This window comes from Rhinolophus hipposideros, assembly GCF_964194185.1.
Source record: "Rhinolophus hipposideros genome assembly, chromosome: 1".
Taxonomy (NCBI): domain Eukaryota; kingdom Metazoa; phylum Chordata; class Mammalia; order Chiroptera; family Rhinolophidae; genus Rhinolophus; species Rhinolophus hipposideros.
The window spans coordinates 34,913,840-34,939,326 of record NC_138047.1 but is presented as its reverse complement, the minus strand read 5'-3'; the positions used below and the strand labels follow the sequence as shown (position 1 = coordinate 34,939,326).

Genomic DNA, 25,487 nt, shown 5'->3' with positions numbered 1-25,487 from the left:
AACAAAACAAGAAAGAAACAAAGAAAAACTAAAATGACATAGAGTAAAGATATCTTATGCTCTAAAAGCATATATCCTCCAAAGTTCTTTAAAGTCTGTAGGATGTAATGTGAGCCGCACCTACCTTAGAACCAGTCTGAATGAGGCGTTAACTCTGGCTTCCATGTTTACTGGCTGTGTGCTTTGGGGCAAGTTACTTACTAGCTTCTTTGCCTAAATTTCACCAACTTCAAAATAGTCACGTCAATCACGACTCCTCAAATACATCAAGAGGCTTAAGCAAAGGCCACTAGAGCTAAGACTCTCTGTGAGCATACTATATTCGAACACTCTTCTAAGCCCTCTAAGAACAGATCTCGCTGCATCTCCACAACCTCCCTATGATGTCCACATTCTACCAGATGAGAACAGGCAGACAGAGAGATTAGGCAATTTGTTCAAAGGCACCAGAAGGATCAAGGATGTGAACTTGTGTGGTCAGAATTCAAAATCCGCTTCCTTGACCACTGCACAGGTCTCAGGGCACAACAGAAGCTCAAAAAATATCTATTCCTTCATCTTTGCAGGCCTACAGGCCTGCTATTCGACAAATGGGGAATCCAAGCAGCTATTTAAAATAAAGCTCACTATATTATAAAGGGGGCAAAAGCCTTCCCTAGTGTTTATTCTTAAAAATATCATTAATATCTAAGTTAACATGTAACTGCAAGTGGAATTGTATAAACAATTTATGAAGACGCTGACATTTTTTAAATCGGAGTTAACTTGTTTAGAGTATTGAATATCAAATTTTTCAAAAGGGTGTTTTACAAAAGGAACTTATTAAGCTAGATAAAATAACATTCTCTTCACAACAATGATAAAAGTCCTGAAACAAACTCTGTCAAAAGTAGGATATTTTAAATGACTCAAGTAAACAATTTTTACCATTTCCATTCTATCTTAATAAACATATGGTAAAGGCAATTCCCTTCTCTTAAGAATAAATGAATTTTCTTAGAAAAATGTGTATTAATTCTACATTAATGAACAGTGTTTAAAATGAGAATTATCTTAATGCCATAGAAAAGTAACAAATAAAAAAGATACAGTCAAAATTTTAGCTATATTCTCAAAGATTAAATAAAAAGGAATAGCTACATCATTACATTTGAATTATCCACCAACAGTAAGATCCTTTGGCACATTTAAAAAAAATACTAAAAATCATTCAGTTGTCTGAATGTTGTCAGGTGTTAAAATGCATGACACTCTAAGCAATGAGCTTAAATGTGATGACCCATCAACGGTCACATGAATCAAACAGCTGGCTGCCTCTGTCAGTAACTCTAGGTATCGTGTTTTACTGCAAATTGTTATCAAATCTCCAGTTTGTTGAAATAAAACCTAAGTTGAAAAATATTAAATGCTATTGGACTTCCATGTATATTGGAAATGTGGCTTAACCATGAAACACATATGTAACCCCAAAATAAAAATGTTACCACTTTATAAATCCACAATGTTTTCTACAGTCACCAGCTTTAAAAGAACCTATTTTCTGAAATTTCATTTGCCACCAAATCATGATGAATTATAAAAATATCAAAATAAACTTCTACTATTCTAAATGACAATGTAAATCCACAGAGGGGGAATTTTACAATAAAAGAAACCCAAACTCCCAAAAGTATTAAAATTAAACATAAAATTCCATCTTTAATAATTCTAAAGTTAATTATAATCCAGTTAACTCTAGTGCTTGATAGCATAGTCTTCCAACACCTGTTCCAGGCATTTCATCAAAAAAAAAAAAAAGTTCATTTTCTAGCTCCCAAACAGAGTTAGTGAATTAATGAAAAGAAATGTAAAGGAAATTTCCGCTGCCTGGGAAGTTTCAGTGGCATCTTTTTGTAGTTCCTTTTGTAGCGGCAGAAGGTGGCAGTGCTGAGCTAAATAACTCAAAGCTTCCGGAGTTTTAACTGAAATCGTAGACGTCCATAGCCCAGGGATGGATCCCGGTTGATCATTACAGACTGAATTATTGATACATAATGTAAAACTCTGACAAGCCTAACTTTTAAAGCTTGATAAAATGACTAAAGGTCGTTCCATAGGAAATCAAGGAAAGTCAATGAATTGCAACAACTACCTACTTTACAGCACTGTTGCCCTAGCTGATCAGGAATGCTTTTTCTCAAAAGTAGTGAATGTGTCTAACAAAACAGGACAATGTAAACCTTTTAAAGGAATCAATGAGACAGAAAGGTCCATGCAGCTTACCATTCATCAGGAGAGCAGCCATAATCCTCAGGTTCAGGGACATGGCTTCAGAAAGCAAGAGGAGGGACAGAAAGAGAGGAAAAATAATCACAGAAAGGCTGGAAACAAAAGTGTGAATATGGCAAGTACTAAAAGATAGACCTCTAAAAGTTCGGAAAATGAACTCCTAGTTGATTCTGAAAGAATGACTGTTAGTATAGTAAGCAGAATGATGAGTTATGGTAACTAAACAGGTTTACAAAGTTATTCTATAACTGGATAGCCAACTTGCCTCTTCACCATGAAATTTACTGAAATTATCCACAGACTTCAGTATTCAGTAGGAAATATTTGAACTTAGCAGTTTAAAAATAAGCGAAAGCCAATAGAAAATCAATCACATATTGCATAATCAGTACAAGGTTTTTTAATGAAACAAACATGCTAATACCTAGGAACAAATTATCACACAGATACAATTTGCGAAATATATTTTAGAAGTAAATTTGACTGCAATGAGGTGACGGTTCTTTAAGCAGGTATTTAAAGTAAAATTACATTCTATAATTAAATGGAACCACATTTTAAGATGAACCGAGATTCAAAAGTTTTCACTTAAACCATAATGCAGTTATTAAACCATTTGCCATCTCAAACAGAAAACACATTCGTCAATACCTTAATTTCATTTACTAGCTCACTAAGAAAGTTTGATTGATGTACAGCTTTAATTTTAACCAGCCAAATCATGTATTCATCAGAAGTGGCCCATACTACATGACAGAGCAGCTTTTCTTTTATGTATGCTTGTATGTAATTATTAAATTTCTTTTTTTATTGTTCATTTTTCCCAGCTTTATTGAGACATAACTGACATATCACTCTGTGTAAGTTTAAATGTGTTGATTGGATACGTGTATATATTGCAAAAATGATTACCGCCTTAATGTTAGCTAACACCTCCATCACACCACATAATTACCATTTCTTTTTTTGTGGTTGAAAACATTTAAGATCTCTTCTCTTAGCAACTAGAGCAGATTTTCTTATCTCCCATTTCTTTCATTATATATGTCCATTCAATATTTTTCCTTTTAATTAAATATATTATAGGTAAATTTTAAAAAATGCAGAGTTCATAGTGCAGCCACTATGGAAAACAGTATGGAGGTATTTCAGGAATCTGAAAATGGAACTACCCTATGATCCAGTAATTCCACTCCTAGGCATCTACCCGGAGAAATCCAAAACTCCAATTCAAAAATCTGTATGCACTCCTATGCTATTGCAGCACTTTACACAATAGCCAAGATATGGAAACAACCAAAATGCCCATCGGTAGATGACTGGATTAAGAAGCTGTGGTACATTTATACAATGGAGTATTACGCAGCCATAAAGAAGAAAGAAATCTTATCATTTGCAGCAACATGGATGGATCTAGAGAACATTATGTTAAGTGAAATAAGTCAGAAAGAGAAAGACAAGTACCATATGATCTCACTTATATATGGAATCTAAAGAAAAGACTATGTGAATGAACTAATCAGAGTCAGTTTTGGGGACGCAGAGAAAAAACCGAGAGTGGTTAGATGGGTGTGGGGGGGGGGGTTGGGGATAAGGGGAAAGGTGAAGGGATTTGGAAGCAGCTGGTAACCACAAGATGGCCTCAGGGTTTTTTTGAAAATTAATTTGGGGAAGGTATTCTATAATGTTGTAAAGATTTTGTTGGGTATCCGATGGACATGCGTCCTATTTGGGAGACCACCTCAGGGATACTGTGGATACCTGATCATGGCATTGTACATCAGAAGCTAAACATTAATGAATGCCAACTATAATTTTATATATATACTGTGATGGTTCAGTGTGAGGTCGGAGGGATAGTGGATGGGGGGAGGGGGGTTCACAGTATGAGGGATATAAATGATGAACGTCTAAGTATTACCTTGTTTTGTACACCTGAAACTAATAAATAAATTTAATTAAAAAAAAAAAAAGAAAAAAAAATGCAGAGTTCAGTACAAATGTAGAATCACTGTTATTTTTGACAGATGTACAATTGACTTCATTGGGATCCCTTCACTCCTTAGGTAACCACTCTCTGTACCTTTCCAGCAAACTGGCCATGACATGGGCCCCATCTTTCCAAGGCACCTCTTCTAGCTCGAAAGCTCTGAACTGCCTCTAGTGCAGCACCCACTACCTTCACTCCAACCACAATGATGGCAGTCCCTTTTCCTCACTATTCTATCTCCTAGCACACTTTTGTAGATGCTTGAGAAGAACGGCTAACCACGCCCCTTATGGGCTGGACTCCCAGGAAGGGCAGTGGCAGGGCTTAAAGCAATCAATTCTGATCAACATCGAGGATTGGACTCCAGCCCCCAGACTCCACAGGGGTGGGGGAGAGAGCTGGTGCTGCCACGTTGCACTGGTGTTGGACAGCAGCCCCTGCTTCACAAACCAGGAGAAGGAAGGGGCACTGCTTCTCCAGTTATGCAGCTAAAAACCCCAGAGCTCACGGCTCAGAGTCCCTCACCCCAGTGTGGTCCAGCCCTGGCAGATGCTGAGTGCTATGCAGCGTGATGAGCAGCAGGCCACCCACACACCTGCTCCTGATCCTGTCTGTATGAGTTTCTCAAGCAGCCCTGGGATGTATGTCCTCCCTTTGGTGGCATGTCAGTGCTGTTATATCTGCTTGGTAAGTTCTTCACTTAATCAAACGCATCCTTAGATATCAGCTCCAGTATCACTTTCACAGAAGGCAGTTCCTGATCTCTGTAATTAGATCAACCCCAATCACAGACTCACATAGACCTCTGTACAGTGTTAGGATTTTATATTTGTCGGTATGATTACTTAATTAACACCCGTTACCCCTCTATTAGGTTATAACTTGAGGAGGCAGGAACCACGATCATTTTGTTGATCATTATAGCCCCATCATCTAACAAAGTGCCACATCCATACAAGATAAACATTTGCTGAGGTATGTAAATAAACAATTAATGGTGTTTATCCAGCTTTCAGCACCAGTCATGGTGAGTAGTAAGGTAAGTCTGTTAGTTATAATCTAGATTTGGGGCTAAGCATTATGGTAATTGTGAGGTTTCTCCTGGTCAGTCTCTTCTTGGTGTTAAAGAAGTAGCTGATCCTTTCAGTAAACATAATGCTAAAAAAAATATTGTCTTGGAAAGCTATTCACCTACTGTATTCGTATATACAGATTTCTTTCAAAAACATTCATTTTTCAATTAAAGGGAAAATGTCTATGAAATGTTTTTCATACTGATTAAATGATTTGTCTACACAAAAAGCACTGTTTAGTTTGCTTAAAAGAATTTATTTATTTTTTAACTTTAGAGATTGTACCATGTTAAGCCTTGCCCAACTCATCAGGCCACTCAAACAGTAAGGTCTAAATAGTTGACAAAGATGGTACTCGTGATTGTAGCTTAGAATACTCACTACGTACAGTGAGAATCCCAGCCACTGAACATAAAAGCCTCTTTACCTATTCCTCGCTTTGAAGTCACTACAATAAAACTGATCTTTTCCCTATAGGAAACAATTTGCTAAAATGATACTTTAATTGTTTAACAGTATATCTAGTTTGTAATAAGTTAAATTTGTAAATGACATCACAATTCTTTTACATTTAACTAAAAAATGATCTACTAAAACACTCTAATGTATTTAAGCATGGTGGCATCTCTGATACAAAGTTGATCTCTACAAAGTAATTACCATCGGTAAGCGTGTGCAAATCTTTTAATTTCATTGCTCATTATGAATCCAATTTGGGGCAAACGTTATGTGAAATGAGAGAAAATTTACCAAGACTAAAAAGCATTAAGTGTTAAATATTATCTTCTTACCAACCTGTGGAATACACAGAACGAGGCAAAGATTACATGATCAAACTTGTCCCTCAAACTGATAAAAGTCAAGAGAACTCACCTTTGACTCTACTTAGGGTAAAAGTAGGTTTTATCTTACTTCTTACAAATTCTTAAAAAGCACCAGCTCTGAAATTATAGCCCCAAAGGCATTTATTAGTATGTGAAAATTTGTGTTATTCTCCTTGTTTTGCCACTTTCCGGGGGGATAAACACCATGCTTTCTTCTGCTGGAGCTAGAAGTGCACCTATCTAATGGTTCCCCATATTAAACAAGTGTTAAAAACACCGCTGCGGGGCAAATGGAATAGTGAAAGCCTGTTATTTCCCTGTCTGGATTCCTATAACCCAAGAGTGCCCTGAGGAAATTCCCCCAGAGAGGTGGCTGATAGTAATTACTTTTTCCTGTGGAGTTTGGCAGACTTAAGTAATAGTGGTGTGTCTCCTACTGTAAACAGCTGAGCAGTCTGAAGTTTGATGGTTTCTCCAAAGCCTTCCTATGTTAACAATTCTACAATGCTGACAGTGTTCATCAGGATGTTTGGGGCGAGGATGTTGATTAAAAACTCATTCAGGGTTAAGTATCCTACATAAAAGCACACCCACAACCTACACATGATTATTAGCAGCATTTTAACAACTAGCTCCACTCAACAGGGCTCTGGTATTCTTAGAAGCATGATACAGCATCCAAAGAAGAACCATATTTCCATTTATATAGTTAAAATTTGCAAACAAATGAACATTATTTTAATTTTTTTTTTAAGTTTCTAAATACATTAGAATTTTATATCTGGGAGAAAAAAAAGAACCTTAAAGATCATCTGGTCTTACTACCCTCATTTTAGAGGGTTTGGAATATTTGAAAGGAATTGTCTAGGGTTGCATGGTGAATTAGTGCCAAAGCTGTGACTAGAACTCACGTCTTATGATTACACCTCAATATTAACAAAGGTCATTTTCTCAAGAGGAAATCTGTTTCACTGGAAACTTAATCTAAATGAGGACCATTCTTAACTCCTAATACTACTTTGATATTTACTAGTCTCAAAACCATGCTACCATGATACAGTTATTATTGACAATATCACCAATAGATACAGGAAGAACATTGCTCTTTAAAACTACTGCTTGCAAGTATTTAAGGACTTACCCAAAAATAAGAAAAAAACCCTGATAAAATGCAGGAGAAAAGACAAGGTAGGTATCATTCCCGCTTTCTGCTCTGGTAAGTTCACAATCAGTAATCTTACTAATTTGAAGAACTTGCTTATTCAATTAGAAATGAGACAAAATCAAAAAGGATGTCAATTATTAAAAGAGATCGCTCTTAAAAAATCACATTTATGAATGAATATAGAATTTGTGTAAAAACAAACCTCTATAACTATAAATCTGTCAGCAGGGATAATGCCACAAACTCTAGAATCACAACAGGCTTTTATTTTTTCCCATCTGGCATAAGGTGGGTCGAATACACATGATGTCACAAAGTATGGCTGTACCTCTCCTGCCCCAGCAGCTGACTAAACAGTGAGGTCTGTAGCAGTTTTGGGGTTGGAGTGAGGAGAGGCTCTTCTGTCTAAGGGAATGAGATCTTCAGACAAAGAGGAAAGATGAACAATCGCACTGCCCTGCAAATAGTCAGGATGCTTCTCACACGAACAGCCTGTCTTTACAATGTGAAAAAGCCATTCAATCAAATATCTTTTTAGCTTCATTTACACAGTTTGAAGCCATTTTTAGTCACACTCTCGGCTAACTCAAAGAACAAGCATATCTGCCTCCATCTATTTCTCTTTGTAGACAGTGAGTGTAGGAGTCATCATATGCTTTTGGAATTTTTTACCAAACGGTTCCTTAAAATTTTAACTAAGGCATTCTCAGAATTCAATGTACTATTTTTATACTAGCTTAGTGCCTGGAGACAGAGTGTGAGTGGGGAAGAGTGGGTATAGGCCAGAAAACCCAAAAGCAAGCTCTGTTGCTTGTCTGGCTAAGGGACAGATATTTACCAGTCTCACTTGTAGATGAAGATGGGTGGAAAATTTGGTAACAGACGACTGTCAATCAACCAGGAGGGTGTTTCACCTTTTGATCATGTTTTCTTACGAAAGGCAGAAGTTAATTTTTTCACCTCACCCTACAAAGCATCTAAAAAGAAAAAGCTTTTGAACAGTTTTGGCCGGCATACCTCGATGTAAGAATAAATAAGCGCCCAATAGCACATTCTATGGGACAGTAATAGACAGATTAAATGTTTTGATGACACTCATTACCCCCGGATTTGATTTAAGAGTTTCATGTCCCTATTTCTTTCCTGTCGTACGGTATTGAAACTGTTCTGTGACTGCAAAGAGGAAAGATGATAAAAGACAGAAATGAATCAAAGGGACAACTATCAGAGAAACAACAATGTTTTCACTTGAAAAGTGCCCACGGACAGTCTGCATGTTCCCATCACATGCAAGCTCTAACTTAGAGGGAGGGTAGAGGGAAGTGTATTTGAACCTTATTACCAGAGCCAGATAGAGACCTTCGACAGCTCTAAACACCAAAATATTACAGGGCACAGCCCCCACCTCATAGGTAAATCCAAATGAAAAGCAATACTTACATATAAAACGCAACACATACATGTATGCTGAAATTAAAACAGTTGCTTTCTAGATTAAAAAAATAATCTCTCCTAAAAGAACTCTCAAAATGCACCAAACTGTTAGCACTACTTAAATGTGTATTTCATACTCTAATTAAAAGAAACTCACCCATAAGCAACTCCAGCTATGGTGCACTTCTTAAACTGCATGACATTGCATGTCAGAGTACCAGTTTTGTCAGAAAATATGTATTTTACCTAAAAAAAAGTTTGAAATTTCTCATTAAAATTTGAGAAGTAATTTTATGTCCATCTCTTACAGAGGGGGTGGAAATCCTTATTCTTTTTATCAATGTTGTTACATAGTAGGGGCACAATGAATACTATTAATTGACTACTTTCTGGACATTATTATGTTCAACTATGTCTTTTAGTATTTCAGCAATGAATCACTTCATACATGAACACTGAAAACTATCAAGATATTAGAAGAACTATAGTCATATGGAAATCTGCCTTAATATAGTCTGAATTACCACTAGAAAGAGCTATTACTGCTATTCAAACATCTATCAGCATTTTGCACATAACAAACAATTATAGAATTGGCAATAGCTTCTGCAATTAACTTTATATGACATTTGAATTGATAAGAAACAGAATAATTCTGGTCCAAATGTTACTTGAAAAATAAGAGCAAATGGCAATATTACACACAAAAAAATCTTTTCTTAGCTAGTATGTATAAATGGATTACAAATCTACACATATATGTGAATGTTGTGTGAATCATAAATCTAAAATTCCTGTTTGACTACTATTATACTTCGACTCATAAAACTTCATTGATCAAATTAATTTTTTCTTCCTTTCTGGTCAAAAGCCATGAACAATTTTAACACTGTAGGTTTATAACTCAAAAACAGCCAATACTTTCCTACTAATCAGATTATATACTGCAGTATATCCCTCAGTGTAATAGTTTATCAGAGAGCAAAATATGCTTTAAATAATGTTTTTAAAACTTCACTGACTAAAAATGAAACTGGTAGGTATGTACTAACCTGTATTTATGCTGATTATTCAAATCATGGAAAATTAGGAGCTGTCGATTCATGCGAAGTTGCCACATACGGCAGAAATTACAACAAATTTTACTTCCACTTCAAAACCTCAACAAGAAATTGCACTTACTTGGCCAAGTTCCTCATTCAGATTAGATGTTCGAGCCATAGCAGCAGTGTCTGTGGGTTCATAGAGCATGTCAAGGTCCTTTAAAAAAAAATATAAATCATTGAATACAACTGGTAATAAGAGAGAGTGAAATTTTATTTTAATTGGTGAGCTATATTACCATCCCTATCCCATTTCAGTTAATTTCCCTGAAAAGTACTGAACACAGACTATCATATTTCACAGTCAGAGCAGAACAGTATGGTAGTTAGCAGAACAGTATGTCACTGGAATCAGGTGATTCTGGTTTACTATCATTTCACCATTTCCTAGCTATTGGCCCTACTGTAAGGATTAAGATTATGTATGTAAAGTGCTTCGTATGGTGTCTGACACAATCTAAGTGCTTCACGCTAAGTGCTAAAATAACAGCAACTACATATTGCTCAAATAATGAAAACTTCAACCCCCTGGAAAAATTACCTAAGGGATCCTACTGGGTTGTACTTTCTTGGTCGAGTTTCTTACATTGTATATACTTGAAAGCAAAATGAGTGCATTCTCAAAACCCAAACAGAAATGTATAGTTTTTGTACCAATGTGTACTTGCTTTGCATCCAGAATTATGAAGTTTGACTAGTAATACTTTAAAAATTATTATTTCCTATAGGAGCACAATTTACTGACAAGTCAGGGTTTATTGGTTTTCACATGTCACATGAAAAGGCACAATCTGATCTCTTCCACATCTGTATTTCAGACCGATCAATACCACTATCAATTCTGGAATAGGCTCTTGAGTTGTAGGTGCCATGTTTTAAGAGGGATAGTAAACACCTGGGTGAGATTCCGAGAGGAGTGAATGAAATGGGGATTAGGTTGGAAGTCGTGTCAAATGCAGAACAGAACGAGATAGAAGGTATTTTGTTGGGAGAAAAGGATATGATAGAAGAATAGGCATGATAGTCGAGTTCAAATATTTAAAGGCTACCATTTGGAAACAAGATTAGACATTTTCATGAAAGATCTACTGGGCAGAACCAGAATCAAGAGGAGGCAGTTGCTAATTTCATTTCCATATAAGGAAGAAGCTGCCTGGTAGAGGAAGATCTCTTCTGTCAGGAATGTTATAAAATATCTGTATATTAGAAAGGTGGTTGGAAAGTATAAGCTGGCTGGGTTTATACAATACTTAAAATTATATAATTAAAGCCAATATTATTTTGAAAATCGAAATAAAAAATACTAAAGTGATTGACTAGTTATTGGATTTTCAAAATGAGTTACCTTATTATTTCTTATTATAAGTGGGACACATTCAATAAATTTTAATTGTATTTCTATGAATTTTTATTGCACAATTTTCCAGTAACATCTCCATCTCCTGCATGAAATGAGCTCCACTTGTAGCTCATTTTAGATTTCTAAATTATACTGATCTTTTACCAATGAATTAAGAGACTGACAGCTGAAGTGGATCATTTACCATGGGAGGATAATGAGGAGTTACATAAGTATCATCTGTTACATTTTTAAAAATTCTAACACTGTTCATATTGAAAAACTTTTTAAAGTGATTTAAAAAGAGACAAGGGATCACTGCATAAATTATATAACAGTCTAACCATTATGCTATACACCTGAAACTAATATAAAGTAATACTGAATGTCAACTGTAACTGAAAAAAAAGTGAAAAAGGAACATCAAAAGATAATACCAAAATTCCTCAAAATAAAAGACAAATTAAACTTTTAGGGAGATTAGGCCTGAAGATTTATTTAATTTACATAAATTCATTAATTTTAACATTGGTAAAAATAAAACTGAGAATAAGGAACATACTTTATAAACAAAACACTTAGGAAACAGATGTCCAGCACATTTTCCCAAGATTAAAAAAAATATTTTTAAAAAAATTAAGAAAAATTCAAGCACAGCTGAAATTGTTTACAGTGTGATAAAATAAACTACCTAGATGTATAAAACATAATAGACAGCTTGGCTGTTCCTAGTGAATACACTATAATTTTTATAGTGCTCAATTGTTTATGAAGCTGTCTACTATGTTGTGAAATTCTTTTGGTCTATATAACCATGTTGAGATACAGGTAAAACAGGTTTTATCATTTCTATGTGAGTGTCCAAAAAAGTATGTGTCAAAGAAGTCAAGTGGCTTAGCAAAGTTCACACAGCTAGTAAATTATAGAATTAGAACTACAATCCGAATATTTAAACTCCAAACCCGATGGTTCTCCTTTTCCCCAAGACCACTAAAAAACCCAAAATAGGTTTCCTGACCTGCAAACTTATTTTCCCCAGGGATGTCTGGTCTATAAACTTGTGTTTTATCATTTCTATGTAGGATGCTGAGATGAGATGTTGTTACTGATTTTACATATCAAATAAATTTGTTATAATTATACGAGGCTCTAAAATATTTTGCAATGTCATCTTGCAGGTAAGGTATAATTAAGGTATAATTTTTTTTCCTGAAAGGTCAAAAAACTATATCAGGAAAAAAAAACAAAAACGTATGTCTAGAGTGATAAAAAAGAATAATTCACATTTACCCAGTTTATGAAGTATGCCTGTGTAAATTTCACCACTTCTAATGTTACCAACAAGCTGATAGGAATGAGATTGTTGAAAAGGATGATGAAGGTCAAGAAATTCAGCCCAAAATTATTAGCACCACCATCTGTTGGGGGAGGTGAAAGGAAAGTCATTAAGAGTTTTATGTATTTTATTTTGTATCAACCAGAACTTTAAGCATAACAAAATTTTTCCATATTATACAGCATCTCTACATAGTTTGGGAGGAACATGATGCTGATAACATATCCTTGTTTTCAAATACATTCTTTACGGTGGAATAGCATCATTTGTACACAATATGATGTCAATCCTATTAAGAACTGCACAATGGTACCAAAAGTGAAAGTACTATCAGTATTACTAATTCTGTTCCAGACACAAAGTTTAGAGATATCAGGGACAAGACTGAGGGTTTATAAATGTAAAATCTTAATTGGGCAGAATCATTTTTATAAAATTCTTGAAAAGCATTTCCATTTTAAAGCCTGCCTGGAAAGCAAACAAACAAAGCAACAGCAGCAAAACTAACCCAAGTAGCAAAAACAACATAGACCTGGACCCCAGGTAAATTCAGTCCTAAGTAAATTATACTTTTCCTTTTCAATAATTAAAACAAAACAGCTATCCTAAATACACTGTAAAGTATAGGAAGACACAAACTGATGGTAGTCGTAATAGTTCTAATGTTGAAATAGTCAATCAATGACTGTAAAAAAATACCTTGGAATAGATGCAAAGCTAAAGCAATATATATATACATATATACATATATATGTATATATATATGTGTATATATATAAATCTATCCATCCATCCATCCATCCATCCATCCATCCATCCAACCTGAAAAAATCAATTTTGCTGTAAGAGTTTACTAGAATTTGTTTTCACATTTTTGAAAATTAAGTATTTATTGGTTAAATACTCATCAAAAGGCAATGCACTTCCCAGAAATATTTAGGGGTGGTACATTAGTCCTACAATAGCACAAGGATAAATGCTCCAAAAAGAAACTATTTAATGGCACTTGCCCTAAGACAAGCTGACCATTAACACAGAACTCACTGCATTCATGAGTTCAAATGAAAGCCATTCAATTTAAACATTTTATAAACATGTAAACTACTTTTGGTTCTTTAAATATCCTCAATCTGCTTTCTTTACCAGACAGTTATCAAACTACCTGTGTTAAAATATCTTTAAACACTAAATTAGTAACATTCATTAAAATAGCATTAATAAAATAACATTTTCTATTACTATGGAGTGAGTGCTCATTATATTATGAAGAATTCTGACATTTTAGAGATTCTAACATTTTACTTACTTTCACTGGAAACTGCATTGAAAAATAAAGATTAAATGCCCCAGTATCTTGGCAACTAGATTTTTTGTTCTTTTTAGAAATAATAGGAAATACCAAGAGCTGCTATGAAACAAATACATGCTTTAATGAAAGAAAAAAAAAAATGTGACCAAAAACTTCAATGCTTACAGTGTAGATTGAGATACCAGTCCTTTCCAGAATGCTTTCGATTCCAAATGGCTGAGCCCACAGAACAGACAAGGGACATGGCGATTAAGATACAAAACAAAATCAAAATTTGTACATTTGTAATCCGTTCCACATTTGAGAGTTTAAGTGGTGGACTTGTTGAATTCTGTAAAAAGAAAGATGAGTAATGAGAAATGTGTACAAATGATTTAGTAATGTTTATCTAGCATTTTGATGAAGCTGACAAAGTCACAACTCAAAATCTAGACATGGGCAGACACCTGAAAGTTATACAGCTAACATAATAAGCAGTCAAAAGTTAACTACCTCTTTTTCTAAAGGCTACTATGTCACCTAAGCCTTTTTCGAGGATGTGAAATAATGAGAGAAAGACATAAAAATAGATTTTTTTCTTTGTTAACATAGATTTTTGCATTCTGGCAGGTAAGATGAACAGTGTTTTACTCGACTACTTAAGCAAACCATAGACTAGAAACTTCTAGTTTAGTGAGCATTTTAGCTCAGGCAGACAGACAAAAAGACCGCCTATCCGCGCAGAGACCTGGAAATTCCAAAGTATGAAGGCAACATTTAAAAAAATTCTGGTTTCCAGACTTCTGGTGGCATTTAGTAATTGCACAGCAGCAATCTAAGTAGTCCTGGCTATAAATAATAAGAACAGTAAATGTCCTCAGCTGTATATAATGATAAGAAATGATTATGCTAGATGTGTGCTAACCAAGGCATCCACAGGACAGAAAATTCAATCTGCCAAAATCAATAGAAAGTGAGGGCTTGTAGAATTTATAGAATGATTAGGAGTAGAGTCATTGGTAGTAGTCTTGCTTGCCTGTTGATGACATCTTTGTGCCTTTACAATGAGCAAAGTTACCAGACCTTACAGCAGATTTTTATGCAGTATCTTAAAACTGAATCTAACCACTGAACATTGATTATGTTACACCAATCTAACCACTGAACACTGATTACATTATAACATAGAGAAGGGATATCCACAGGCATGTGTAATCATTACGAGTGGCTAGGATTAAAGCTGATTAAAGATGGCCTAACGTCATACTGCTGAGGAAAAACAGTCAACATTTGATTCACAAGCTTTTCTTTGAATTTTATGAAAAAATGAAAATAAGTCCTAAAATTTGATTATTGCATTAAAATGAAATTATAAGACACACAGTTTAATGCAGAGCACTCACTGTTACACAGACAACTTGAATCAGTCATTGCAACAGTTAGTAAATGTTGCCTATGCCCCAATATACAAAGTCATTGCGAGTTCAACGCACTGGGCAATCGCGGGTGAAACTTGCCAGTCTTGTGTGCAGTCACTGCCGGCCCTCGCAGCAAACAATGAGATTCTGGATGTCTAGAGTGGGACTCAGGAATCTGTGACAGATGGTCTGTTATGTTTGGGACTATTGCACTGCCAGCTACAAATAGCCCATGTTCAAAAGATTCAGGTCCAAGAGGTTTTCATAGATAAAAATCCCACCTGCATCAGCTTGGTGTCATGTCCAGTGTAGACAACTATTCCATGAACCCACTGTGTATTTCTCAGCTGAGCGCCTCGAAGAAGAATCTGATCTGCTCCCAGGGGAACAGTGCTATGACAAATTATGTTGACATTAGAAATGACATTTTCTAAAATGCTTAAGAATTCGACAGGCATTGTGTAGTTCCAAAATGGTTCTGTTATTAAAATAACCCTTCTTACATGTACCACATTTTTAGAAAAGTAATTTTCTTACCAGGAAGAATAATTTTCTTACAGAAGAACAGCTGGAGAGAAACGTTTTAGTTGCTTCTCCTTAACATCAAACCAGCCATTTCCCACAACTTCACTATCTAGAATAGCAGACAATGTTTTGGAATTCAGAGGCTAATTCTCAAGCCTACTTAAGACTTTTCCCGATTTAGTAAGTCCATTTAGGATTCTCAGATTCTTGGAAGTGGTGAGGTTAGGAGATCTGCTCCCCCTCCCCCACCTTCCTTTAAATTAAAAATAGCTTTGTGCATACCGTGTTTCCCTGAAAATAAGACCTACCCCGAAAACAAGCCCCAGTTAAGATCGTCAGCCAGATGGATGCATTTATTACATTATGACGATGTTCCAGAAGAAGATGACATGACTGTATTTGAATAAATGTAGATTGTCGTACTTGAAAAAATAAAACATCCCCTGAAAATATGCCCAAATGTGTCTTTTGGAGCAAAAATTAACATAAGACTCGGTCTTATTTTTCGGGAAACACGGTAATAAATGTTCGAAAAACACGCAAGTTAAGATAAACACACAAGAGGGGTGAAATGTCTAACTATTACATTGTTTTGTATACCTGTGACTAATAAAAATTAATGAATTAAAAAAAGATAAACACACAGATCTCATCATACACTTGCCATCTCTGTCCCCCAAAGATAAGCCCCTGTGTTTAAAATCTCTAGGACATTCATTTTATTGTATTTGAAGATCAGTTCTCCAAGAACTGTAAAAAATTTCCAATAAATGGTAACAAGTCTTAAGCACTTCAGTGAAATGAAAGCAAACTAAGGCTATCCATTTCATAGAATTTAAACCACTTTTTTCATGACTAAAGGTCAGTTAGGTCCTTTGTGAGTTGCTTGCAAGGCTTAACACCAGGGTAGGCAGTTGGCTGCTATAACCTCACACAGAGGTATCAGAAGGGTACAAGCTATCACGGCTGTAGTGGGACTCTTGATGGAAATGTACTACCCCGAATGTAGTGGCTCAAGGATTCCTATCACAAAGTCTTCGTTTTAATAAGAAAAAAGAGCGAAAAAAAAGAAGTGAAAAATATGAAGAAAAATACAATAAAAAATAACTTCTGGAAAAAGTAGGAAACAATTTCCCCAAGAGAAGTCTCCAGACAAAAAAATTTTTGTCAGTGGAGGCATGTGAGACTGGAGCTTTCATTTCTGGTGGGCTTTTATGTCCAGTAAAAGGCTTCCTTCAGGAACTACACAAATAGCACCGGTTCCAGTGAAATCAATCGAGATGACTAGGTAATAACAGCACCCAAAGCCCTCCATTTAAATGAGTAAAACCTTAGGAAACAATATATTCCAACTTAGGAAAAGAAAATAGCAACTATAACTCTCATTTTTTTTTTTTAATGTATAACAGGATACCTTTCAGACCTATCTGGAAGGGAACCCCTCCTGTGTACATCTCAAGATTTGGGGTGCACTTCAGAGTTGGAGGGGCTTCAGGCCTAAAGCAGGTTTCTAAGAAGTTCAGGGAAGTTACTGTTCTATGCTCTGGGGCACATATATGTCACCTCATCATCTGTAGTGTAGATTGATTGGAATTAGATGTAAACTCTTCAAAAGCAAAAAATACTACTTTTCAATTACAAGGACTCAGCAAGTGTTAGTTATTATTAGTTTTCATCACAGCTGGAATTTCAAAGCTTTTGGCATTAGACAATGACCCTCATCCTTAATGGAATCAACATACGCTCATTCAAAGGGGCTCCAAGAGCTCTGGGAAATCACAGTAAAAGTCAAATGTGCTACAAACAGAAAGGTACTGACAATCTGTTCCTACCTTTCATGTAAATTAAAGCATATTATATAAATTCTGTCTGTACCCTGAATCTTGGCACAATTATACACAGATTCTCCTTCACTGCATGGATTTGCTTGGCATCAATTTGCTAGGGAACTGATAAGAAATGGAAGCTGGCCATTTAGGAATGTCAGACTATAGAAATGCTACTTGTATAAATGGCCCAATCTATCATTAGTCTATAACCATATGTTCACGGGAAGATCACTCTGCGCAAGTCAAGATTTAGAACAAAATATAACTACTTCAAAAATCACAGGAAAGCTTTTGGTAGATCTGAATGAGGATGACAGTTCAGGGTATATTTCAAATGTCCTTCAGAATTCAAATTTTGTAATAATGCAATTACAAAATAATGAAAGCATTGATAATCTCTCAGGGTGGTGGGTTGCACTTGTGCATTTAGTCGGCCACTTACAAATGCCTGGTAAATAAGGTACACGGAAAAGCAGGGGAGGCAGGGAAAAAGGGAAGGTAGGGCAAGAGGAAGGAGAAGGGAGGCTGGAAAGACCCACCATTCCTGCCAGGTGCTGCCCCATTTCTTTGCCCACTTTGCAACACAACTCCTTGAAAAACTTGTCTATGCAGCAAGTCCTCGAATAATGTCACTTCATTCAAGGTGGTTCTGTTATAATGTTAATGAGATGCCATAGGAAGCTAACTCTTGTTTATATCAATTAGCCTACCAAAAATTGGTTTCATTACACGTCATTTTGCTTAAAGTTGTAGAACCTATCGATAAGTGAGGACTTACTGTATCTGCTATTTTCAACTCCTTCCATTATCTCAAACTCACTCTTATCAGGCTCTACCTGTTCTAACTGAGTTCAAGGATCTTCAGGAAATAGAGATCCAACTGTCAATTCTCAGTCTTGTTGTACTTGACAGCTGTAGTCACACAGCAACCTAGCAGTCTGTCACCTCCAATCTTTCCTTAGGAAAAGGTGACCCTGCGGGATTGTCCCTCATTGGGGTTGAGTTTATGCTGCTCTAAGTCTCCATGTTTGGTCCTTGTAAGCAGGGTCTGCAGTCAAAGACGGGTAAGAGTTCTCACGGGAGAAACAACCTAAGCCAGACGGGACCCCCCCTAGGACCCCCATGAGCTAACGTAAAGTTAGGAGGTAGCTGTGCCCCTCCTTCTGAGAAGCTGCTGACACATGCCTCAACTATTGTCCTTTACCCTCAGGTGTAATGGACCCATTAGAACAACAGCATCTCGCCCCTCCTGTTTGGCTTATGGGATCATCTTATCTTGTGAGACTTGTTCCCCCAGGGATTGTATGCACCACACCTTGGTCATTTGGGGGATGGTATGCATCGGTTGTTTTAGGACGATTATGGGATTTGGAATGAAGGATTATTGTGTGGTGTAAGAGTTTCGCAGACCCTGCCCCTAATCATGTGATCTCTATTGTGAAAAATCAATAAATACCCACAGTGACCCGATTCGGGGCTCCAGTCCCTTGAGGCTGTGAGTCCCTTGGTCCTCTATGATTTAACTATATTTGAGTCTCTGTCTCTTTATGAGAGTTTAACCCTCGCCGCCTCCCTCGCCTTCCCATGGCTTGTGTTGTACAGGACGCAACAGACAGTCATAACATCTGACCCACTTTAGCCCCGCCATGTGTATCGGCAGTTTCTTCATGCTCTCTTGGTTTTCGTCCTACCAAGATGGTGTCAGTCCCTTCTTCTCCCTTTTCCCCCAACCTTCATGGTGGAGTCTTAGGACAGTCCTTGGGGTTCTTTACCTTTCACCCGTAGGGTTTCTTCCACTCTTTGGCTTTAAATATCTATGCCAAGTACTCCCAAATTTACTTCCTGAACATGGACTTCTATCTCAAACTCCAGGCTTATATATTCAACTGCTTCCTTGACATCTCTATTTGGACATCACAAATTTATTAATTCCAAACTGAACTGCTGATATTCCTTCCTCAAAACTCTCCAGTGCATCCCCATTTCACTCAGAGCAACACACAATGACCTACAAAACCTTGCGTGGTCTGGCCCACGGTTCTCTCTTGGCCTTTCTGTTGCTGTCTTCCTTGGTCATTCCACTCCAACCACTCTGTCCTCCCTGTAATTCCACAATTACTCCAGGCACTTTCCCACTTACAGATGATATAACGATATAACTAATAACTTAGCATCACTATTCTTTCTGTCTGGTATCCTCTCCCTCCAGATAACCAAATGGCTATCCTCCTCATCTCCAAATCACCTTGGCTCAAGTGTTACCTTCTGAATGAGGCTAATTGTGACCACCCTAACTAAAAGTGCTTCCCTCCCAAGTCTCTCCTTTTTCCTGGGCGACTTTCTTCCAAAGCATTTTACACTTTCTAACATAGTATAGACTTTTCTCATTTATCACTTTATTGTTTGTCTGTTTGCCCTTCCCTAGTTTCAAGAAAGGAAGCTCACGAGGGCAGGCATGTTTATCTGCTTTGTTCATTGCTGTCTCCTTAACATCTCTAACTGGCCCAGGCGCTTAATAAGTACTGTTTGAGTGAATGAGGGGAAAAGCAGGAAAAAGAACAGGAGGGAGGGGGGAGATGGGAAAAGGGCAGGAAGCAGGTAACAGCAAAAGATGAATATAAATGATAACATGGCCTAGCAAACGCATATGCAATTACGCAGAGAAGACAGTAAGAATTTATCCAGTACAATGCACTCCTTTGGGGCAGAGTCTGAACTCCTTGAGGTATTGAGAGATGACAGGAAAGGACCCAGGACATGGACTGCACAGGTAGGCCTATAACGTAAGGATTCTGGCCAAACAGTAAGCCATTAAGAAATGCCAGAAGCCTGGCATATACCTGAAAACATCCAACTGCCAGGTTGGCAGAACCCTGAAGTGTTCAGCGATACCCATAGTGTCAATTAAGCTCTAGTATTTTCACAAAAGGACTTTGGGTAGAAGTAATACAGTAGTGCTTAAGAAAAAGATTCTGAGTGCTCAGATTTAAAGCACAAGAGAGTATTATGTACCCAGATCAGAAATACACTGTGACACAGTGGATGCTGTTTTTATGAAGATGGATTTTACATACCCGTGTCCATCAAGCCTTATGTTTCCGACAAAATCGTAGAGATGTCTGTTTGGACTTTCACACTCGATCCTGCCAGAAATTCTCATCAAACTGTCAATGTCTTTTATTTCTGATGTTATTGGTAAGCCCTGTTTAGAAATGTTGAAATAAGCAAAGAATGTATTAAATACATTGTATGTGGGAGGGAGGGGGATATTCTGGATTCGTCCAGGCTTATGATCTAAGAGACCCCACTATTTTATGAGCAATTCTCTCCCTTATATAATACTCTCCTTGTCAAATCACAATTAAGGGATACCTTCTTCTCCACTTGACCACAGGTTTTAGCACAAAAATAGGGCAGCTTTTGCGAAAGTTCCAAACTACATGAGACTACAAAGTAGTCTGAAAATATATTTTGAAATAAGTCATTCAAGAATTGTTTGCTTCCAAAAACAAATATTTAACATTATACAGTGTGAACCTGTCTGCTGAATCTCAGAAAGTGGCTGAGAAATGAATAGGAGTGATGTTTCAAGAGCGTTGTTATGTTTCTGTCCTTTTAGTCCACTGAGAAGAAAAACTCCAAAATAGTTCTCCCCTCCAGCCAACTAGAGCTGCCTGGAACAGCACAGGCCCTGCTCCCTGTGGCAGCCTGAATTCAGATGCTCTGTGATGACCTACTTGTGTCACATCCCCAATCTCCGGCATGTCATTCTCACCACTCACCTAGAGCCCAAGAGAATAGTCATGCCTCACTTTAAGGATGTCTTCATCAACGACTGACGGCCTATGATGGTGGTTCCATAAGGTTATAATGAAGCTGAAAAATTCCTACTGCCTACTGATATCATAGCTGTCTTAATGTCATCATGCAACACGTAACTCATGTGTTTGTGGTGATGCTGGTGTAAAGAAACCTACTGTGTGCTGCCTGCCAGTCATATAAAAGTACAGCACATATAATTATGTACAGTACATAATACTTAAGAATAATAAATGACTATATTGCTGGTTTATGTACTTACCATAGTATACTTTTTGTTGTACTCTTTGTATTTACAGACAAAAAAGTTTGCTGTAAAACCTATGCCATGTTAGGCTGGCAGCAGCCTCATACATGTTGTGTTTATTGCATCATTTTTTCTTGTGCTTAATTTAATCTTGCGTTGTTTTATACAGTAACGGCTGTACAGGCTTGTAGCCTAGCAGCACTAGACGACACCATACAGCCTAGGTGTGCTTTGGGCTGTACCATCTAGGTGTATATAAGTGCACTCCATGCGTTAGTACAACGATGAAATCGTCTCAAGACGCATTTCTCAGAACGCATTCCGGTGGTTAGGTGCCACATTTTTTTAAAGTCCCTTTAAAATTTTAAAAGATAAAATCCTTACAGTTGCTTTCTGTTAGGGATGGTAGGAGAAGTTAAGTATAAAAATCTATGCTGTTCCCTGAGATTAGTGAGACTTTTAGAATAGCAATGAAAACTACATCTTTTCAATATGGTAAAGCCTAATAATTTGGGTCAGGTGAATAAGTAAGCTAACACATATTAAAGCACTTAGAATTAATTACTACTATTATTATCATCAGAGTGTTGGCTAGTAAATAAAATATTTAAAATGTTACAAATAGTATGTATATGATGGATCATATTTAATCAGGTAAATAAGTCTGAGTCTTCTATACTACTTAATGATACCAATTAATAAAAGCTCTTCCTAGTGGCTAAATGAGAAAATATTTGCAATTGGATAAAATTGCTTCAACTCAAGACAGTAAGAAATAAAGGTCCTGATTCCATGTAATAAAATAGCAACAATTACATAAACATGTATTAAATCTTACCTGTCTAATTTTCAAGTTTGTTTCACCATCTAAGTTGGATGTTTCAATGTAGCACATGGCCTGGGGCTCACTATTGTTTGAAAAGCAAAAAAATTTAGTGGGGGAAGGAAAGCATAATAATAACTTATTTAAATAGTCAGACTCACTGAAGCCTTTCGTTCTAAACAAAGCTTTAATTGCCTGGTTTCTTGATGATTTTCATTCTAACCGCAAAATGCTATGAAGCGAACCCATGCAGGACAACTCATGGATCAGCTTTTCAGCCAGAAGGACCCAAAAGCAATTTCCTGACAACAATCAGTATAGATCTTCAAGATACTGTAAATGATTAAATTTGTCAAATTACACTTAAATTGTTCATCCCTATAGACACAACATAGACTGAATCTGAAGTGTAAAACAGTTTTGTGTCCAGGTTTATCTTTAGCTCAAAAATATCAAGTGAGAGTTCATGCTCATAGCCCACATGTAAATTGGTTAAGGAAAGTGGTTGATTAGAAAATTCCAGATTGCTGCTACTAAAAACTTGCACTTACTATCCTTTTAAAAAAAAAGATGAACAGGATCATATGAACCAAAATATTTAAATTTTAAGACTACTTTTTAAAGACTGTATGAACAGATTTTACAATGAAAGTAGATATACACTTTTCTTCCCCTATTTTTCCCATTCCTATTCTATTTCTTAAAGTTGCTTCAGAGACTCTTGTGGCAGCAAAAGTTAAAACTAAAATCAGCCGACTTGGCTATACTGCTCCTTGACCTGAATCTAGAAGATCCACTTTATTGGTCCACCCCAGAGTGTTTTAGTAAAGTTTGGTGTGCAGTAGCTGGTATAAGAGTTCTGTGTTCTCCATTTCTTTTCACAGGTACTATTCCTGGACCATCTAAATTCTGCTGCTTCACATGCTAACTTTACTTGCCCTTATAGACAAGGGAGTCCAACACTATAAGCTGATCCTCAACTATAAGGAGAAGCATTCTGAAGTTAAACTAATCTTATTAGCACTCAATTATATAATAAGCCTAATTAACATCATATAAGTAACTAGGAATGTAATCTCTGGTTACATGTCTATTCAAAGTTGGAAAGAAAGAAATTTGTTCAGTTACAAACACTTGGAATTTTCTAATCAACTTCCAATTTGTACATGTGCAAAACAGACTATCCGAGTTTCAGAAATGGGCATGTAGCTTAGTTTTGTGGCCTGAAGATTTGTGAAAATTACTAAATCAAATGGTCATTGATCAACTATTTTACAGATTCATTTTAAATTAAGTTTGCAAGTTCTTCAATTTACTCTATAGGCTTTTTTTTTTTCTTTTAATCATAAAAGCTGATACTTTTTCCTAACTGGAGTTTTCCAACGTTTGTATTTTCACTCTATCAATCATTGAAAGTTGTATTTTTCCTGACTGTCACAACAGTAGTTTCACTCTGGCAATTGCTTCCAATTTGTAATTTACTTATGTATACATATGAACATAAATGTTTATAAAATTATAAAACACATCTAATAACACAGAAGCACGATGACAAACAAATGCTAAATGAACAGTGATGATTCCATATTTTGGCAGTAACACACATCCACGTTTTACTTTACACATCCAAGGCCATTCTCATATTAAATGAGAATAACATTAACATTCTAATTCTATTTCTACCTTTTATTCATAAAGCAACTTTTCTAGGACTTTAAATGGCAAGGAAATTAGAAAGTTAAATGGCTGACTTCTATTTCAATTAGGGCAAATAATATATGCATCCAAATTCAGAACACACTTAATCCCTTAAGACAGCTGTTAGTGAAGCAGTTCTTAACAGTGCTATGAAAAGGCAGCAAGATGTCTCAGATAAGGAATCATGCTAGATAATAAATATTTTGGCAAATTATGAGGACATCCAAAACACAAACTACAGTCAGAAAGGCAAAGCAAGCTTTTTGATTAGTAGGTGGAAAAATGAAACAAGATGCATTTCACAATACAGACACCAGTAGACAGCTGAAATTTATCACAGTAACGTGCACTTTGTCACTAGTTACAAGTGGGATAAAAATTGATCCCAAAGCATGCGGTACAAAAATGTACAACATCGAGCTTTGTGCAGGGGGTCCTCTGTAAACCCTATACAAGCCCAAATTACAGTCATGATTGCTGTAGGGATTCTATAGAACTTATAAACAATTCCAAATATAAGAATAAGACAAATGTTTAAAATCTTAGAAATTTCTCAATAACTTTGTTTCATGTAAACCTTAACATTGTTCAAAACAACATCCTGGAGAGGTATTAAATCAAGCCTTAGTATTTAGGCATGCTGTTAAATATGAATATATATTAATGATGCATAGGAAATAAAATCTACCTTTATGGGCATGCTTCATGGGCTCCTACTGGTAACAATAGGAGCTCAATCTGCCCAGTGAAGGGACTAACATCATCCAATATTATATTCATAAAAGGCCTTTAAAATATCTGTGAAATGTCCATCACCAAGGAGTGTAAAAAAGTTTGTGTTTCAAAGGAAGAAACACAGAACTCGACCATCTTTGGGTTTCACTGGTCTCTGGTGTAGGGTGAGGACCCACATACACATATCCTGTACGACTCAGCAGTTCTAACCTTGAAGACAGGCTGATGAGATCTGCTGGGAGATGTTCCCCATTGGTCACTTTCACTATTTCCCCCACTGCCACCTACAGGTCCCAGTTTAAAATAATTAAAATGAAAAAAAAAAAAATGAATGACAGAGAAAAAAACAAACAAATGGACAAAGGAGACAGAAAGTTTGAAATTATTATAGAAAATAATACGTTAATAAAAATGTCTAATGCCAATTTTTTCAAAATTTATTTTGATCAGGTCTAAAGGCACAAGAAAACATGGAATATTTAAGGATTACTTATTTGTTTTAAGCCCAATTTTCAATTTTTAATGCAGAAACTTTTGATATTTAAAAGTTTACTCACAAGCATATCTTATACT

At 36.2% G+C, this 25,487-nt stretch overlaps 1 protein-coding gene across 4 annotated transcripts in view; it reads right to left on the bottom strand.

The window, feature by feature from the left end:
* ATP8A1 (ATPase phospholipid transporting 8A1) overlaps window positions 1–25,487 on the bottom strand; it is a 216,222-nt gene that overhangs the window by 129,272 nt on the left and 61,463 nt on the right. The window contains exons 7-15 of one of the 4 annotated variants that reach the window (XM_081063839.1): window positions 25,125–25,198; window positions 22,497–22,566; window positions 20,667–20,794; window positions 15,520–15,631; window positions 14,007–14,172; window positions 12,487–12,614; window positions 9,937–10,014; window positions 8,912–9,000; window positions 2,263–2,307 (exon numbers count right to left, since the gene is read on the bottom strand). In XM_081063839.1, the coding sequence (XP_080919965.1) occupies window positions 2,263–2,307; window positions 8,912–9,000; window positions 9,937–10,014; window positions 12,487–12,614; window positions 14,007–14,172; window positions 15,520–15,631; window positions 20,667–20,794; window positions 22,497–22,566; window positions 25,125–25,198 (890 nt within the window). The remainder of the gene's footprint in view (window positions 1–2,262; window positions 2,308–8,911; window positions 9,001–9,936; window positions 10,015–12,486; window positions 12,615–14,006; window positions 14,173–15,519; window positions 15,632–20,666; window positions 20,795–22,496; window positions 22,567–25,124; window positions 25,199–25,487) is intronic. The other 3 variants (XM_081063840.1, XM_081063842.1, XM_081063841.1) reach the window with 3 other exon arrangements.